The 20,361-nt window shown below is 36.4% G+C and overlaps 1 protein-coding gene across 1 annotated transcript; it reads left to right on the top strand.

Annotated features, from left to right (window-relative positions):
• The first annotated feature begins 2,006 nt into the window (after nt 1–2,006).
• Nucleotides 2,007–7,082, top strand: LOC104247583 (WD repeat-containing protein GTS1). The gene is made up of 8 exons (XM_009803639.2): nt 2,007–2,266; nt 2,354–2,561; nt 2,658–2,753; nt 3,105–3,179; nt 3,836–3,946; nt 4,562–4,653; nt 6,044–6,128; nt 6,441–7,082. Exons 1-8 carry the CDS (start codon nt 2,127–2,129, stop codon nt 6,792–6,794), a joined length of 1,161 nt encoding a protein of 386 aa, XP_009801941.1. The 5' UTR covers nt 2,007–2,126; the 3' UTR covers nt 6,795–7,082.
• Nucleotides 7,083–20,361: the final 13,279 nt, after the last annotated feature.

Raw genomic sequence — 20,361 nt, 5'->3', positions numbered from 1 at the left:
TAGCTCTGGCATGTACCTTTATAAAAGAATCTGCAAGCATAGCAAATGAGTCAATAGAATTAAGTGGTAAATTATGGTACCATATCATAACACCCTTCGATAGAGTCTCCCCGAATTTCCTCAGTAATATGGATTCAATTTCGTCATCTTCCAAGTTATTTCCCTTGAGATGTATGTGTATGAGGTACCGTGTTCGTTCGAATGTGTCGTCCCGTTATACTTCAGAATCTCGGGCATACGAAACTTCTTAGGGATTGGCTTCAGAGCCGCACTCGGGGGGAAAGGTTTTTGGACAAATTTTTTAGAATCTAGTCCTTTCAATATCGATAGTGCCCCCGGTATTTGGTCGACCCTAGAGTTATAAGTTTCCACCTTCTTATCGTTTTCCTCGATCTTCTTTTCCCCTGTCTTTATTCACTTTGTTAGTTTTTCAAGATCTTTATGATAACAGGATTGGTCTCTGATTCTCCTCCATTCGATCTCTTTGGCACCGATTCGGCCCTATGAGCAATTTCCTGCGATGGCTCGAGCTCGATCCTGCTTGGTGCACGGTTCTGATTTTGGAATTGTTATTACAACTTGTAAGTCTGCAACATTTCAAATATCAATCGAAGGTTGATCCCGCCTTCTTCACCGCCCTGTACGTTCTGATCGGCTGGTCGAACATCTCTGCGGATGCTGCTTTCAGGATCGACGGCCAAATTCCCATTAGTGGCAATATGGGAACTGACGTCAATTGGGTCTACGACCGGGGCTCCATCGGGGTTGACTGGAGGTACTCCATTTCCTGGGGCGGCTATGTTGTCGTTCTTTCCATGGAGACCATGCCATTGTCTGTGTGTGGGTGCTGCTTGAGAGTTTGACATGTTGATCCTAGAATCAAAGATACTTAAAAGAACAAGCATAAATATTGTGTGTTACGAAAATTGTACTAGGAAATCACTATTATCCTTGGCCTCACGGTGGGCCCCAAATTGTTTACATTTAAAATTGGATAACAATTAAACTTATAAGTGCATTTAAGGATATGTGATTTTACTTGGCACAAACTGAGAAATATGAGAATTAATGTTAGAAATTAACTGTAAAATAAAGCAAACCAATATAATGAGCGATTATGGCCCTCGAGCTAGATCGCCCTCGAATCAACTAAGTATGCTATTGAGCTATATGAACTGAACAATAGAGCTTAAGAGAAAATGTAATGTATTGCTTTGTTATGCGTGAATATGATGATTACAAAATGATTAGGATCCCCTTTATATAGCAGATGAATTTTACTTATGGTACAATTCTAAATACGGAAGGAAATCCCATGATTGGTCAAATAACCGGTCCTGACTCGATACGTGCCGAGATTTCTGCCACGATCCTTGCCCGATCACGGATATCTCGGCTTTTTGTTATTCGACTTAGCAGGCGTCATTCGATCTCGCTCGATTTCTTTCCCGCTTCGATCCGATCACGACCTGTCTCGATCTTGATCGGTCATTGATTCATGAGCTTAGCAATCCATCTCATACCATGGTTCGATACAATGCGAGGCCGAGCCTTGGTCTGCCACCCTGATTTCGATTAGCCATACAAAATTAGGAAAGCCCGATTTTGACCGTATACAGATTTACGCCACTGTATAAGACTTATGCGTGCATTACTGTGTGATCTCCATTTCTGAGATCTTTTTATCTATCTCACCACACTACTCGTGAGTACATTATACAAGTTGGTCAACCTTTTTTTTATTTTTTTTAAATTTAACTTTTGTACAATCGTCAAACACTTTTTTTGGGTTTCTCATCCGGTGTCCGGTATCTATATTGGAGCTCAACTACATCCGAATTCGCGCCGAATAGGGCTCCATTGGGGGGAAAGCGCGTCCTATCAAATATTTTTCCATACTTAGGACTTGAACCTGCAACGTGCAGTAGCAGCCTTATGCGCTGCACCACATGCTTTTCTGGTAACCGTCAAACTTACTAATATTGGAGCTTATTCAGTCCAACCCTAAAATCTAAATTAAGAAAAACAAAAAGTCCAACCCTAAACCCTTGTGTCCGAGCCGGAGCTTTGCTTCTTCACTGTTTTCCTCCCCGAGAGAAGAGAGAGTAGTAGGAGCAACAAAGAAAATGGATGGCGCAGAAGAGATGGAGATAGAACAACAACCGCTCCCTCTTCCTATTCCCAACACTTCTTCTAAGCGTTTTGGTATCAAAAACTCTATTCAGACTAACTTCGGCGACGATTACGTTTTCCAAATCGTTCCCAAGTATCTCCTCTTTTTCCTTCGCTCGATTCTTATGTATTAATTTTTGTCCCCTACATAACATAGAATTCTCACTGAACGTATTTACAGAAATGACTGGACATCAATGGCGGTATCACTCTCAACTAATGCAATTAAATTGTACTCAGCCGCAACAGGACATTACATTGGGGAATGTAATGGTCATTCCTCCACCATTAATCAAATTGCCTTTTCAGGTCCTTCATCGCCACATGTACTATACTCTTGCTCTTCCGATGGTACTCTCAGAGCTTGGGATACCAGGTCTTTTCAGCAGGTTCCACTTTTTTTTAAACTATTTATATGCATTTGTAATATGTGCTATCACGTTTTGTTGTTATTTTATTTCTGATATCAAATAGATGGAATGCAGGTGTTTTCAGTAAGTGGTGGCCCTTCTCAAGAGATATTTAGTTTCTCCTTCGGTGGAGCCAATCACAATCTGCTTGCTGCTGGCTGTAATCCTCAGGTACTACCCCTTGTATCCGCGAAATTAGCAGTGGTCTATTTTGGTAGAATTTTAAGTTCGTAGAAGCACTGCAAAACTTAGTGTTTGTGTGTCTGTGTAGTTAAGAAAAAAATTGTTTTAACTATATATATGATTCAAATTATTTAGTTTGGTCTGTCATAAGCTATTGACTGCTTGCTTCAACCTCCAATTGCTTGAAGCTTTTCCAGAAATAATTCGAAAGAACCATTTTATTACATGAGAGATGTGATTTAGATTATTCTTTTAACTGAGGCACATGAAATTACTCAGCTCTATTTAGTAGTATGAGATATGTGGCAATTGACATCGCATTGTGGTTATTTTGTACAGCTACTCTTCTGGGATTGGAGGACCAAGCGCCAGGTTGCCTGCTTGGAGGATTCTCATACCGAAGATGTTACGCAGGTGTGTTACTATACTAGTTTATTGACTCATCTCCCTGTGCACATTTTGTCAATAGGTGGTGGAGTATACTTTGATGTTCTTACAATTAATGTTCTATACAATAGTTTTCTCGTCAGTGCTAGAACAATTCACACTCTTGTTACTACAGCATTGCAAATTATATTTCTAAGAGCTGAATAATATGAAATTTCCTAGTTCGCATTTCTAAGAGCTGAATAATCTGAAGTTTCCTTTGTATTCTGATGGCAACACAATAAAGATAAGATATGGGTATACTAGATAATGGTTTTACTCTAAATCATTAGCATGTTTTTGAAGTTAGTATTTTTGAGACGTAATTATACTCTTAAGTGCTAATTTGTCCATAGTCTTGATTATATCATTGAAATGTTGACTGATTTGGAAGTTGCACTGAACCTGCTTATACTATCAGTCATCTGATTGGCTGCTCCACAATACACAGATATGATTTTGACATTCGTTGCATGTTCCCCTAACTATCTAAGACAAGGAGCAGAGAAAATTAATGACCGGCCTTGCTGGGATGCAGAGTTATTTATGCTTTTGATGATACTAAATGCATAATCTTTTGGAGTCTTTTATCTTTTCTTTTTTTGTATCTTGAAGTCTATTTTGTTGCTTGTGGTCGCTTTTAGGTGCACTTCATTCCAGGCTATGATGATAAACTCATTTCCGCATCTGTTGATGGATTGATATGTCTATTTGATACTGGTGGAGATATCAACGATGATGATCACTTGGTATCGGTATGTCAAAAAATAACTTTTGCAGTCCTTTATATTTTCTCTTTGTTTATTTAAATAATAATTATAACTACCTCATGAAAAAATTAATAATTATAACTACAACTGCTTTGAGATGGTGCAGTCCCTGAAAACTTTAGGTGGAAAAGTCTACACTAGCTGTAAATCAATAGCATGTCTTATGTCTTACCATATTATGAAGCTTTTTCTGAAATCCATGCTTTTGCCTCTATAGAGATATGCCAGATTGCTACTGAAAACTTTCATGAGCTCGGTTAACTAGTACTCAAAAGAAAAATAAGTAGTTTCTGTACATTCTAGTTGTAAAATTTTCAGGCATCTCTTCTTACGAGAACACGACCTCCATCCACGCTGAGGATATGACACATTGTCTTCTTCTCATGAGGTTATTGATTTTATATTTTCTTCACTTTTGAAATTGCTAGTTTAGTGTCAGTACAATGTAGACATTTAGCTAACTTTGAAGCAAAACCTGGGATATTGTGGTTTTATTGATGAATAAGCTCTGCCAGTGTTTTCATGTTTCTATCTTCTGTTAAGTAGATTTCAGTTCCTTTTTTATCGTTGTCTGCTACTTATACCAAGATGTAATTACAGGTCCTCAATGTGGGAACCTCTGTTGGAAAAGTGGGATTTCTTGGGGAGAAGAATCAGAAGCTTTGGTGTTTAACGCATATTGAAACTTTAAGGTATTATAATTTCCATATTATCCTAATATGCTTCATTTGGCTCCTTGCCAATTGTCTTTTATGCTAAATTTTGGTCCCTTGGCACAGTTGGTGTCTTTTGCATGTTATTGTGCATCTCTCCTGGTTGTACATATCTCTGAAGATGATCTAGCCGTTTTTACTTTTTGGAGGAAAAATCTGAAATTCTCACCCTCGGTGTTTTATTTTTACTAATCTTAGGGTTCACGCACAATGCGCGTACCCTGTGTTAATAAGTATAAATCGTTAAAAAATTATAAATATATTGTTAAACTATGTACACCCTACCATGCTATTATTATCATTTTGGAAGTATATTTAGAATTTCATTTTGAGTTAAAGAAAATAATAATTATGTGTATTGAGGTAATTTTATCTAATAACCCTAAAGGTTGAGGGGGTTAGCGGAGTTTACGATGAATATAAAAATACTATAAAGTAGGAAAGTAGTACAAATATAATACGACTATGTACTATAGTTCATAGATATAGTTCAATGATAAAATGGAAGGAATTATGGTTAATTAGTTTTGTAAAATCAATTAATTGTATCTAAGATCTTAATATTTAGGAACTTAAAATTAATTAAAATTTTAATTTTAATTAATTAATTTTAAAATTCTAAATATTTGAATTTTCTACATAGTTCAAATACGAATAAATTTAATAAATAAAATTTAATTAATTTTAAAGTGCTAAATAGTAATAAAAAAAGTTAGTGTGGAAGATGTTATAGTTGTGTTATATAGCTCAAATAAGAAAGAACTTATAAGATTAACTTTTAATCGATTTTGGATCCCCATATATTAGGACTTCTAACATAGTTCAAATAAGGATAATAACCAAAATTTTAATTGGTTTCAAAGTTCTAAAATATTACTCAGACAATAAAAAATTTATAATTTATTTTCGTTTAATGTAAACTTTACTTTAAAGAGTTTAAAAGTCAATTAGCGCTTTTAATTTTATATAAGTTTTTGGTGCATACATAGAATACCAAGTCTTGTAGACAACTGGATGAACTTTGTGGCAAGAAATATATTTTTATTCCTTTTTTTGTATATCTCGTATATATGGAGATTTAATTTCTGTCTGGGTAGTATTACTCCTTTGCCAGTTAAACAAAAAATATTATTAATTTAAAATCTTAGTCCACTTGAAGTCCTAAATATCAGACTTTATGCATAGTTTAAATAAAGAAGATTTAGATAAACAAAATGTACTTGATTTTAAAGTCCCTAAATATTAGAAAAATATTTAATGACAATTTTATCCAACTTAAAATATATTTTTAAAGGGTAAAAAAGGCGAGCGATATTTCGCTAAGGGCCTTTGTGCTTTTAATATAGTATAGATTTCTTTTTCGGTGCAGTTTCTGGGACTGGAAAGATGAAAGAATTGAAGCCAGTTTTGAGGATGCTAGAGCTTTAGCCTCTAAGAGCTGGATCACAGACCATGTATGTGACTGTACACCTATTCATTTTCTCTATTCATGAAACTAATTTCTCTATTCTTGTTAAAAATCTGACACATGTATGTTGTTCAAAAAGAAGACAAACTTATCCTAGTTTGCTGTTGGCAGTGATCTATCCTCGATACTTGGCAACTGCAATGTTCTGCACATGTTAGTTTTAGAAAAAAGAAATAAAAGGATATATAAGATATCGGAGAACTTGGATAAATATATAAAGTGCTCCGGTATTGAAGGCAATAAATCCGAGTTTAGATGGAGCATAAATTGATTATTCTGGCTTAAATTCTGATGGCAGGTTGATTATTTTGTTGATTGCCACTATTCAGTGGAGGAAGACCATTTCTGGGTGATTGGCGGGGCGAATGGTGGTTCCTTGGCCTATTTCCCTGTAAATTATAAAGAAATGCGAGCCATTGGTCCTCCGGAAGCAGTTTTGAGCGGTGGACATGAAGGCATTATTAGGAGTGTCTTGTCTGGCGTGCCAGGTGAGACCATGGATAACCACGGTATTTTTGGATGGACAGGTGGTGAAGATGGCCGCCTATGTTGCTGGCTGTCTGATGGTTCTGATAATAGCCAATCATGGATCTCTACTCTTGCTCTGAAATCGGAGAAGACCCGCAGAAAGAGCAGACATTCTCCGTATTAGCAATTTTTCCTTTGGATGGAAGATTATGTTGTATATTAGTTTTTTATATTATGTCTCATAATTATATCAATGTTGTCGTAATTCACCGGTCAGGCTTGCTTCATTTTGCAAAATGCGATCTTTCTTGGTTTGTTCCTTTTTTCTTTTCTTTTCTTTTTTTATAATTATTTTGGGAAGGCGCTTGAGCTCGATAAGATTGTGAGGACGCACAAGAGCAAGTGTAATACATCTTTGGATTATCCTGATGGAAACCAGTAATTGTCCCATTACTGAATTTTTGATTGTTCACTCTGCCTATGAACCCATGTCAAGTATATTTGATCCAAATTCTGAATCTGATAATTGATAGGTTGGCAGTAAATGTGAAGATAATCGATCTCTTATGAATCTTCCGAGTATGTAATAATAAAGTGAAAATTTTGCATAGCTGATTTTGTTATAAACATTATATTATGTAGTGGATGTCTATAATTCCTAAAGAAGTTACTCCAACTAATCTTCTCTATTAACCTCCCACTACTTCTCTTATCATTATGGTTGTAACTCTCACACCTTCATAACTTCTCAAAAGTTAATATACCATGACATCCCTTTGTATTACCTTAAGATCATACTATAAATAGAGCGTTTGGGCATCACATTGTACATACTTGAATATATGAAAGAAATAAGAATTTCTCATCTCTTGCTCCCTACATTCTTGTCTATTTTCTTATTTTATATTATTACTTTGAGTTAAGTTTCTTAACACGTTATCAGCACTAATTGATATATTCTTCATATCCTATAAGAGATGAAAGCCTTCCATGGGAGCCACAATTGCTTTTGCTGCTTTGCCAAGTGATAAGTTGATATTTCATATCGTTAGTATGTTAGAATTATAAGCAGACAATGAGATCAAGTATAACGAAAACTATTTTGGATGATAATGCAAAGATAAGTTTTTCATCCTTCTAAACCCATTCACTCTTTCTTATCTTTGCAAAATTTTATGTGCAATTGTTAATTGAAAGGTTTTTCTTAATTGTATCCAGTGAAATAAGAAACTGGAAAGATATGTTTTTATCTGCTACATCTTTTATCGGATAAGGATAATATTCCAAGTAAGTCACATTGTATCATTTCTACTCCATCTTGTGGTATGGAAATCCGGTACGATTTTTACTTTATTTAACTTTGGAGCTTAGTTCCATTAGAAACTGTGAAATAATTTATACTTTGGTACAATCCTCATGGCCTTTTAGTTTCACGGACATATATAGGTTTGATCAGAATAGTTGTTAAACTAATTAATTCTTCTTTCCTTGTTGTTTACTGCCTTCATTAAATTCTTCATCTAATTATATGGACTAATGACTTTAAAAGCAAAGACTTAAAATATTAGAAGAAATGTGACTTTGCTGGAATTTGGCCATAGTGATATCATTATGTTCTATAGCTAGGTAGCCTATTGGAATATGTAAACTGTCGAGCAAAGTATTCTTGCTTCTTATTAACTTTCTGAAAACTGAATATACTAGTAACAGTACTAGTAACTCTTTATTTACGAGACAATATATTCTTCTTGGATTGTTTCTTTCAGCTAACAATTTATATATATATATATATATATATATATATATATATATATATATAGATAGCTAGCCTATTGAAATATGTAAACTGTCGAGCAAGATATTCTTGCTTCTTATTAACTTTCTGAAAATTGAATATACTAGTAACAGTACTAGTAACTCTTTATTTTACGAGACAATATATTCTTCTTGGATTGTTTCTTTCAGCTAATAGTTTTCTATTTCAATAAATATATACATAAATTTCTATATATTTTATATATATATATATGCTTAATATGAAGTACTCTATGGTATGACAGCTCCCTATTTATATATGGGTGTAATAAAACAGAAATTAATTACAAGACCAAAATGAAGGATTTTGTCCCACTTGTTTTGCTCCATTCTTGAAGTGAATGTAATAGCGGTGCATAATAAATCTAAATGAAGACAAATGGTTGTTGACCAATGAACGTGGGCATGCCAAAGATCAAAATAATAATAGCCATCATTGTGGTAGTTGTAAAAAGAAGAACAATAAGTATGAGGCATATTCACATGATTATAGTCTATTCCTTGAAAATATGACTTGTCATAAGCATTGTAAATGCAGACTCATTTCTGAAAGTGAATGTGAAAATATATATGTGATAAAGATTATGCATAATAATGTGCTTATATATGGTTGGACAAATACCACAACTCACCTCTAAGGGAGTTTGGGAGAAATAAAAATAATAAATATTATGTGGTTGCATGAATATGTCATTGGTCGCGTATATGTGGTACGCCAAAAAATATTTTGTCATGTCTTATAAAAAGTTATTAAAGGCAAAATTAAAGCAAGAAATGATTTTGCTTATAATGATTTTGACCATGACACTTATTATGATATGATTTTCTCCTTGAAGGAGACATTCACCATATGGATGGTGACACAAAAGATCTTTTAGTACAAAATCAGTTAAGAGTTCCAGAAGAACTAATTTGTTACTACCCGGATGAATGAAATTGTTCATGACATTGATATTGTAGTAAGTCTCAAAAGAAACTTTTTGAGTTTCAAATGTATTAGCCAAAGTGGTTAGTATATTGAGACTATAAATGAAAGGAAGATATCTTCATATAACTATAATCATACCGGGTAAATATAAAAGGTTATCTAATTTTTCTTCTATTTGTACTACACAAGTATAAGCATGACGATGAATCACATGCCACAAGTAAACTAGAGGTTTAGTGAAACAAATATCAGTTTTCAATTATGATGCGAAAAATTGATTGAGAATTCACATTGGCATATATTGCAGAAATGGAAGATTCTTCAAGAATTCTCTTGTGCTACTTATTCTCATGATATACCAGTTAATGGTGGGATTGAATCCCTTGATTTCTGGAACGAATAAAAGGTGCCATGTGAACCTTTTATTATTATATGATTTTATAGATGCAACTATTGCATGGTTACATGTGCGTTTGTTATCAACTTGCAGTTTGGCTTTTGCAAGGTTGCTTGCTCAAATTATTAGAGCACAGTTCCAGAATGTAAATTGTGATGATAATGCTGGTTTAAATCCAAGTTGGTTTAGTAAAAATTGTATGCCTCCAAATATACTTAAACCATTAGTTATAAGAACAAAAGAAAATTTGGTATTAGATGTATTATTTAATATACATCAGCACTTGTACGCATCTAGCCAACAAGTTGTGATAAATTCTTCCTATCACAATTTGTTCAGGGTCAGGAGCTAAATAGTTTCCATCTAGAAATATGGATGTACTATATGATTTAATTGTTCTACCACAATGCACAAAGATAGGTCCACACAGAAGATTGGAGATATATGTTGGTGATCCCAACATTAGTGTAACTACCCGACCGGTCGTTTTGAGATTTTGCACTTCGATCGCTAGTTTTTGGGTATGACTTGCCCCGTGTGGTGTAATATGACTTATGTAAATCGTTGGTTTGAGTTTTCAGGGAAATCGGAACGAATTTGGAAGAACAATTCTCAATTTGTAGCTTGAAATTTGAAAGGTTTGACTTGTTGTATATGATCTCGGATCGGAAATTTTATGATTTGGTTAGCTCCGTTGGGTGATTTGGGATTTAGGAGCATGATCGGAATGCATTTTGGAAGTCCATGGAAGGTTTAGGCTTGAATTGGCGAAATTAAGATTTCGGCATTTTCCGGTTGATAGGCGAGATTTTGATATAGAGGTCGGAATGGAATTCCGAGAGTGACAGTAGCTTCGCTGTGTCATTTGGGATGTGTGTGCAAAATTTCAGGTCATTCGAACGAGATGTGATAGACTTTTTGATCGAAAGCGTAATTTAAGAGTTCTTGGAGTTCTTAGGCTTGAATCCTATGTTAAATTGGTGATTTGATGTTGTTGTGAGCATTCCGAAGTTTTGAACAAGTTTGAACGATGTCATGGGATGTGTTGGTTAATGCTGCACTGTGGGCCGGTCCCGAACCGGACCGGACCGGTCCCGCGGTCTTAACGGGCCTCACGGGCCTGGTAGGCCGGTCCCGGTGGGCCGGTCCTGGTGGTCTCTTTAAGCCCGTGGCGGGCTGGTCTTTTTTGGTAAGCCCACGAGCCCGGGACCGTTTAGCCCGGGCCCAGCGGGCCTAACGGCTATAATTTTTATTTTTTATTTTTATTTTTTTTTAAAAAACAGCCCAACGACCATATTTAAAAAGTAGCCGTTTGGGGCTTTTTTTGACCGTTTGGTATTTGGCCCCCAAACTTTATTTTAACCCCAAACTTTATATAATTACACTTTTCCCCATTTCTCAACTATAAATACCCCCTCATTCTTTCATTTTTATTCACCAATTCATCAATATATCTCAATCTCTCTCAATCTCTCTACTACAATTTCTTAATCTATTGTTGAAATTTCGTGAAAAATTGTGAAGTTGTTGAATTGAAGTTTTCAAGTGTTCAACGATTTTCAATTTTCAAGAAGTTGTTCGGCAATCCGGTAAACTCGTTTCAACTCTTACGTTTTAAGAATATATTTTTGTGTGGTTTAGATTGCATAATTATAATTAATATGGCATTTTCTTTGAAAAAAATATTTGGTAAAGGAAAAGATAAAACCGGTGAAAGTAGTGGCCAACCAACTACCCTTCCCCCGGCTCCCCGACCTAGAAAAGATAAGCAAGTTGAAAGTAGTCGTCAACCTAGACGTCCTCCTCCTTCTTTAATTCTTGATAGTGATCACCCTTGTTTTCAATTTACCGATAGTGAATTTTACCATAATGTTGCACCAGGTGAAAGATTAGATGATGAAATTATGAATGCTCTTTATCCTAATGAAACCATCTTAGAAAATATTGAGGAAAATGAGGATGATGATGAAACCCAAGCACCGGATTTAGATGATACACCTACTAGTCCTCTTAATAACCCAACTGATGCACCGGTCGACCCACCTGTAGAAACTCCTACTTTTAATAGAGAACCTGCTAAACGCCTAGAAACATCATTAGTTTGGAATTTTTTTACTCAAGTAAGAGAACAAAATAAGGCTAAGTGTAAAACTTGTGGGAAATTAATGTCGCATAAATATACTGGAGACCGTAGCGGCACGGGTAGTTTGACTAGGCACATAAAAACACACCCTAGAGATAAGGCTAGATTTTTTCAAATGAAAGTGCAGCTAGAGGGGACAAGTGTAGATTCTGCGGTTAACCCTAGTACAGGTTCAAATCTAGTTCAACCAGGAATTAACACTGTCACCGGAGGTATTTTATATTACGATCCAAATAGAGATCGTGAAGAATTAGCAAAGATGATTACTGTTATGTGCTTACCTTATACTTTTGCTTCTAATCCTAATTGGGTTCATTATATTAGAAGAGTTTTTAATCCTACTTATAAAGGTTGGCCTCGCGCAACAGTTAAGAGTGATATTTATAAATTCAAACATGAATATGAACAATATTTGCGGTATTTATTTACTCATATACCTAATCGGATTTCTATTACTACTGATATTGGTAGAAGTGGTAATGATTGTGATTATCTAACTGTTACAAGTCATTGGATAGATGAGGAATGGATAATGCAAAAACGCATAATTGCATATAGAATAATTAATTCGCGTCACACAGGTAAGTTTATAGCTAACACTGTTGCAGATATTTGTAGATATTTTTGCTTTAGCGATAAAATAATGGCAATTTCTATGGATAATGCTTCTAGTAACACTAGTGCTATAGGCATGCTTACAACAACACTAAATCCTGCATTTACTAATATTTTCCATGTTAGATGTATTTGTCATATTTATCATTTAATTGTCGGTGATGGTATGCAAATTTTAAACATAGAAATTGAAAAGGTTAGAATGGCTCTTAATTGGCTTTTTTATTCAAACCGTAGAAGTAGACTTAGAGAGTATTTTAAAAAATGTGATGAATATGGCCTTAGAGAAAGAAAGGTTCCTAAACCTTGCCCGACTAGATGGAATTGTATGTACGAAAGTTTAGTAGTTGCATATGAATATAGAAACCCAATTAATGCAACGTTTAATTCTCGGGTAGGTGGTGAGGATGATGATGAAATGCTTACTACTCAAGATTGGACGAATGTTAAAATTCTTTTAGATTTTTTAGAACATTTTCAAATTGCTACAAATGCATTTTCTGGGCAATATTATCCTACTATTTCAAACTGTTTAGTTTATATTGCAGCACTATCTGATTTGTTTGTTGAATTTGGTGAGGGTGGGGACATTTATGAACTTGCTATAAATGAAATGAAACAAAAGTTTAAAAAATATTTTTTTCCTATCCCTCCTATTTATGGTCTTGCTGCAATGCTAAATCCTACAATGAAATTGGGAGGTCCTCATTTTTGGTATTCAAATATTTATAAGGCTTTAGATCTTTCAAATGAGGAAATTGCTACACTTGCAGATGCAAAAGCTTCAATTAAAATTAATGCTCAAACAGTTTATAATGCTTATCAACTTGCCTTAGAGCATGCTAGGCCAACTATTCCAACCCCTACTTCGTCTAGCTCACAATCGTCTAAAAGAGTTGCGGGCTTAAAAGCTCTTAAATCTTGGACGGAGTTCAGGGGTTCTCAAGGTGATAATTATGATGAAACTTCACATCTAAATGAGCTTCAAGTTTATTTGTCTCAGGGACTTGAAAAGGAGAATCCAGACGGCTCTTTTGATCTTTTGGAATGGTGGAAGGCAAGGGAAAAACATTTTCCGGTTCTTGCAAGGATGGCTCGGGATATTTTATAAATTCAAGCTTCAACTGTTGCATCAGAGAGCGCTTTCAGTCAAGCAAGACTGCAAATAGGTGATCATAGAGCGTCTATGAGGGATAGCTTGGAAAAATCAGTACTGTTTAGAGATTGGATCCGCTCGGAAAGAAGAAACTTTGGAATTGCAGAAGCACAACCGGCGATAGATGAAGCTTATGAAGAAATGATAGCGGAACTTGCGGAGGATTCGGCTTCGCCCGGAAGTGGTGATGAACAAGCTTCTTTTCCACCACCACCAACGCAACCTCCTCCGAACCTTGAAGGATTTATGAGATTTGTTAGAGATAATACATAGACTAATATGTAACTTGTATTTTGGCACATCTTCCTTAGTTTTTTTTCCTTCTAATGGTGGTATTAGTACCTTGTTGTGCTCATTCCATTGGGGGAAGGATGACTAAGAAAGATATGCCATTTTTGGTAATAAAATTTATTGCTTCTACCCTTGAATATCTTTTCGCAATATTTCTTTGTCTTTACTTAGAATTATTTATAAGCTACAATATATACATAACATACAATATATACTACAAGAAAATATATAAGAGAATATATATACATAAGATACAATAAATATACTACAAGAAAATATATAAGCTACAATATATACATAAGATACAATATATATACTACAAGAAAATATATTAGAGAATATATATACATAAGATACAATATATATACTACAAGACAATATATTATGCGAATATATATACATAAGATACAATATATATACTACAAGAAAATATATAAGAGAATATATATACATAAGATACAATATATATACTACAAGAAAATATATAAGAGAATATATATACATAAGATACAATATATATACTACAAGAAAATATATTAGAGAATATATATACATAAGATACAATATATATACTACAAGACAATATATTATGCGAATATATATACATAAGATACAATATATATACTACAAGAAAATATATTATGCGAATATATATACATAAGATACAATATATATACTACAAGAAAATATATAAGAGAATATATATACATAAGATACAATATATATACTACAAGACAATATATTATGCGAATATATATACATAAGATACAATATATATACTACAAGAAAATATATTTATAAGCTACAATATATACATAAGATACAATATATATACTACAAGAAAATATATAAGAGAATATATATATATACATAAGATACAATATATATACTACAAGACAATATATTATGCGAATATATATACATAAGATACAATATATATACTACAAGAAAATATATTATGCATGACAATTTAGTGTTTTACTATTGTTTTGTTATTTTCTTTTTTCGTCAAGCACTTTAATAATTAGATCTACATATATACTACATATATATTTTTAATATAGCCATGATACTACAAGAAATTGCCTTAAAAAAAAAATCCGCTAGGCCCGCGAAGCCCACGAGTCCGGCCCGTTAAACACAGGACCATGTGGGCTTAGGCCCGTCACGGGCCGGTTCCACGCATTGAGCCCACGAAGCCCGGGACCGCCAGGCCCGGGACCGCCAGAGCCCAGCCCCACGAAGCCCAGGCCCACGAAGCCCGTCCCGTTTGGCCCACGAAGGCCCGGGCCCGATCCAGAATACAACACTAGTGTTGATACAATTGGTTTGAAGTTCCGAGAGTTCCGGGTAGGTTCCGGGATGTTTTAGGCCGAAAATCATAGCAGTAGCAGGTCCAGAAGGGTTGCAGGCCTCGAAACCCACCCGCGCGGTCCGCACAAAAAGAAGTGCGGCCGCGGTATGTGTTGTGCAGACCGCACAAAATGAAGTGCGGTCGCGGTAGGTGCTATGCGGACCGCACAAAATATTGTGCGGCCGCGGTGGGGAACGTTTCACTGGTCCTACTTCGGAAGCTCATATCTTTTGATCTACAAGGAATTTTGAGATGATTCAAAAACGAAAGTTGTAGCTCTTCGTGTCTAGTTTCCAGAAAAATAAAGATATCGCAATTTGGAGTTAACCTTTCTGTGTGGCGAGGTGTTATGATTTGTTGGTTATAGGCACACATGGTGCGGTTCTATTGGGGTCTCGTAGTGGAAGTCGAGCGGGAAGAGTAATTGGGTGTTTCTCGGTGAATGGCGTATTGGTTATGTCCTTTTGGGTTTGCGTGGTGTATGTTATTTACTTCACCGTGAGTATGATGAATTGCTTTGGTTCCAGATATCAAATTGTGCGTGGTTGTCGATTTCGAGCATAGTGACTTAAGGTGGTTCATGTGGAGCAGTATTGGATAGGATCGCATATCGCAACGAAGTTATGTGGAGGTATGACCTTGCGGGTTAGATTCGTGTGTTTTGTTCCTATGATGTGAGACGGGTTCTCAACCTTGTGTTGTGGTGGTACCGGTGAGCTTGAGGTATAGCTCTTTCATTTGAGTCATTTTCATGATTTGAGTATGTTCGTACTGTTGCGTATTGGTACGTGTACCGTGCAAGTTGTGGCTTAGGCCTGTATGGACGTGTTATGTCACCAGAGTAATGTGTTGGATTAGAGGAGATCGTTGGGGATCATTAATAAATACGAACGGATGCAATTTCAGCATGTTGGAAGGATAGTATCAAGCTTCGGTTCAGAAATTTGCTGTGGTATTTGCCAGGGAAGAAGTAGCTTCATGAATGGTTGATCTGAGAAATAGTTATGGCTTACTGTGTGTTTCACTTATCATTGGCAGTATATGAAAGTGTTGGAATGAGATTTTAGTTGATAAGAGGTTTTCTACCGGTATTCGGTTGTTGTGGGTAGCTGTTATGAATAGAAGTTATCGATACAAGCGTTTGAGTTATGTGGTTTATCATGAAATGGCATCCGAGGTTGCAAGTATGGTTGGTTACAGCTGGTTCGGGCTTATTCACAGTATAAATGTGAGATTCTGATCGTATTGAGGATTTTAGAAGTGGAAATGTGATTCTATGGTTTATGGACTAGGATGGATTGTGAACTTTCAGTCATATTGTGTTATCGGACCTATGTGAGATAGAGTGACGTGGGATCACCCCCAGGTATATGCATGGTAAGGTTATTCGACAATTGGTTGGCTTTTAGAACAACTCTAGGTACGTTCGAGGACGAACGTATGTTTAAGTGGGGGAGGATGTAACGACCCCACCGGTCATTTTGAGCTTTTGCACTTTGATCGTCAGTTCTCGGGTATGGCTTGCCTCGTGTGGTGTAATATGACTTATGTAAATCGTTGGTTTGGGTTTTCAGGGAAATCGGAACGAATTTGGAAGAACAATTCTCAGTTTGTAGCTTGAAATTTGAAAGGTTTGACCAAGATTTGACTTGTTGTATATGATCTCGGATCAGAAATTTTATGATTTGGTTAGCTCCGTTGGGTGATTTGGGACTTAGGAGCGTTATCAGAATGCATTTTGGAAGTCCGTGGAAGGTTTAGGCTTGAATTGGCGAAATTAAGATTTCAGTGTTTTTCAGTTGATAGGCGAGATTTTGATATAGAGGTCGGAATGGAATTCCGAGATCGACAGTAGCTTTGTTGTGTCATTTGGGATGTGTGTGCAAAATTTCAAGTCATTCGAACGAGATTTGATAGACTTTTTGATCGAAAACATAATTTAAGAGTTCTTAGGCTTGAATTATATGTTAAATTGGTGATTTGATGTTGTTGTGAGCGTTCCGAAGTTTTGAACAAGTTTGAACGATGTCATGGGATGTGTTGGTACAATTGGTTTGAAGTTCCGGGAGTTCCGGGTAGGTTCCGGGATGTTTTAGGCCGAAAATCATAGTTGCGCAGGTCCAGAAGGGTTGCAGACCTCGGAATCCACCCGCGCGGTCCGCACAAAAAGAAGTGCGGCCGCGGTATATGCTGTGCGGACCGCACAAAATGAAGTGCGGCCGTGGTAGGTGCTGTGCGGACCGCACAAAATGCTGTGCGGCCGCAGTGGGGAACGTTTCACTGGTCCTACTTCGGAAGCTTATAACCTTTGATCTACAAGGAATTTTGATATGATTTGAAAATGAAAGTTGTATCCCTTCGTGTCTAGTTTCCAGAAAGGTAAAGATATTGCAATTTGGACATCTGTAGCGAAAGTTATGGCTAAATTACTAAAGCCTGTCATTGTAGAGGAAAGCCTGTGCGGCCGCGGTCGTTTTTGTGTGGACCGCACTGGTTTTGTGTGGAACCGCGGTCGATTTTGTCCGGTCCACGGAGGTGGAAATCTGTGGGGTACTCTATAAATACGAGGTTTTGGGTTTTATTTGATATTTTGACCTAGAGAGCTCGGATTTTGGCAATTTTTCGAAGGTTTTTCAAGAAATTCATCGGGGTAATTGATTCTAACTCAGATTTGGCTAGAGTACATGAATCTATCATTGAATTCATCATTTAATTCGTGATTTGGGATGGAATTTGGGAAGAAAATTTGGGAATCTTCCAAAAATATAAAATGATGATTTGAAGGACCAACTGGTACCGAAATTGGATAATTTTCGTATGGTTAGACTCGTGAGAGTATAAGGATTCTAGTTTTGTGAATTTTGTCAAATTCCGAGAAATGTGCTTGGGGGTCGGGTTTGACCAATTTCTGGAATTTTGTGGTAATTCAATTGTTTTCGCTTGGGCTTTGTTCCCTTAGCATATTGTGACGTATTCATTCTGATTTTGGATAGATTCGACGCGCGTGGAGGCCGATTCGAGGGGCAAAGGCGTCGCGAGTTAGAGATTTAGCCGGTTCGAGGTGAGTAATGATTATAAATGATGCTATGAGGGTTTGAAACCCCGGATTGCACATCGTAGTGCTATATTGAGGTGAAGCACACGCTTGATGACGAGCATGGGGTCGTGTACTATTGGGGATTGTGACTTGGTCCATCCCGATTGATGATTTTACCGCGTATTTGACTGAAACTTATTTGTTTTCATTATGATTTGGGCTGGTTGCCATATTTGGGCTTTGTGCCAACTATTTGAACCCTTCGGGGATTTTTATTACTATTTCCTCACTGTTTTGACTTATTAATTGAACTCAGCCATGTATTTTCCACTGTTTTACTACTCAGCCATTTTTACTCCATTTTGAGACTTAAATGATATTTTAAATGATGTTTTGGGCTGAGAAATACTGTTTTACTAATGCCCGAGGGGCTTGTGAGTATTTTTGACTGAGTAAGGCCGAGGGCCTAGTTGTGAGGAAACACTAATACTGATTTGAGGCCGAGGGCCTGAGATACATACACCACGAGGTGGCTTGTTGATATTGTTTATGAGGCCGAGCGTCTGAGATTTATACGCCATGAGGTGGCTTGATTGATATGAGGCCAAGGGCCTAAATTTGATGCCACGAGATGGCTTGATATTGCGCTTGGGCCGTAAGGGGCCCCTCCCGGAGTTTGTACACCCCCAATGAGCGCGGGTACCCATTGTGATGTGAGATTGAGCCCGAGGGGCTGGTATTGTTCCATGTGATTGCTCGAGGGGCTGGTATTGTTCTGAGATGTTGCCCGAGGGACGGTTTTGTTGATATTGTGCCCGAGGGGCGAACTTATATTTGTTTACTTACCTGTCAATTACTTGTTTTACTTGTTAAAAAAGGATTTTACTCGATCTCCATTGTCTACTGGTTTTAAGTGATTTTTACTGCTTCGGTATAGAATGCCTTGTGTTTTACGTGTTTTTTTACTTTCAGTCATTATTTATATTTATTACTCACTGAGTTGGAGTATTCACTTTACTCTCTGCAACGTGTGTGCAGATTCAGGCATAGCAGGTCCCGCTCCTAAGTGCTGATCCTTCCAGTCCAGGCGGTGTTTCGGAGACTACGAGGTAGTTGTTGGCGTCCGCAGCCCCCGTGTCTCCCTTATCATATTATTTCTAAGTTCTTCAAACAGTTGTACTAGATATTGTATTTAGTAGACTCGTATCAGGATCCTTAGTTGCTCATGACTTGTGACACCTCGGTTAGGGCTGTGTCGGGTTGGAATTCCGCTTTGTTATCTCTATTTTCGCTAATTATGCTATTAAATCATGTTTGAACTGTTCTTATGCTATTTAACTGCTTAAAAGGACGAAATATGTTAGACTGGCTGGCCTTGTCTTCACTAGAGGTGCCATCACGATCGGGTTCGGGGTTAGGGTCGTGACAATTAAGGGGAGAAAATGGACAACTGAAAAATTAATACATGGAATAAATTATTATGAGTATACCTATCTTCGTACAAGAAAATGTGAACTTGAAGTTCAAATGATAATTTATTTGCAAAATATTGCTAGGCAAATTTGCTGACCCAAAGCTAAATATCATATTTCAGCTGCTAATGCCCCAAATAGAATAGTGTCCCGATGGACAGCGTCTATGGCACACATGAAGCGTAATAGACTAATCGGTTCCAAAGATAAAACTCCTTGAAGAAGGAGAGGATCAAATGATCAAGATGGTCATAATAAGGAGGCAAGTGCTCTAGAAGAGAACCACGACATAACACCTCATAAGACCTCATGGGAGAGGTTCAGGTACCTGAAAATAATAAGATAAAAAGATCTCAATAAGTTATGTCTTTATTGGGTAACGATGGAACCGCTATAAAGTGATCGTCAACGATATTGTTGATATAATGTAGTGCTCAATATTATTAATATTGACGAACATCTTGAGCTCAAATCTGTCATGGAATGTGGACAGATAAATGATTGACCAAATGAAAAATACGCAAGAAAGATTGACTTCACCTG

This window comes from Nicotiana sylvestris, chromosome 9 (assembly GCF_000393655.2).
Source record: "Nicotiana sylvestris chromosome 9, ASM39365v2, whole genome shotgun sequence".
NCBI lineage: Eukaryota > Viridiplantae > Streptophyta > Magnoliopsida > Solanales > Solanaceae > Nicotiana > Nicotiana sylvestris.
The sequence above is the reverse complement of the archived record's forward strand: the minus strand, read 5'-3'. Positions and strand labels throughout refer to the sequence as shown.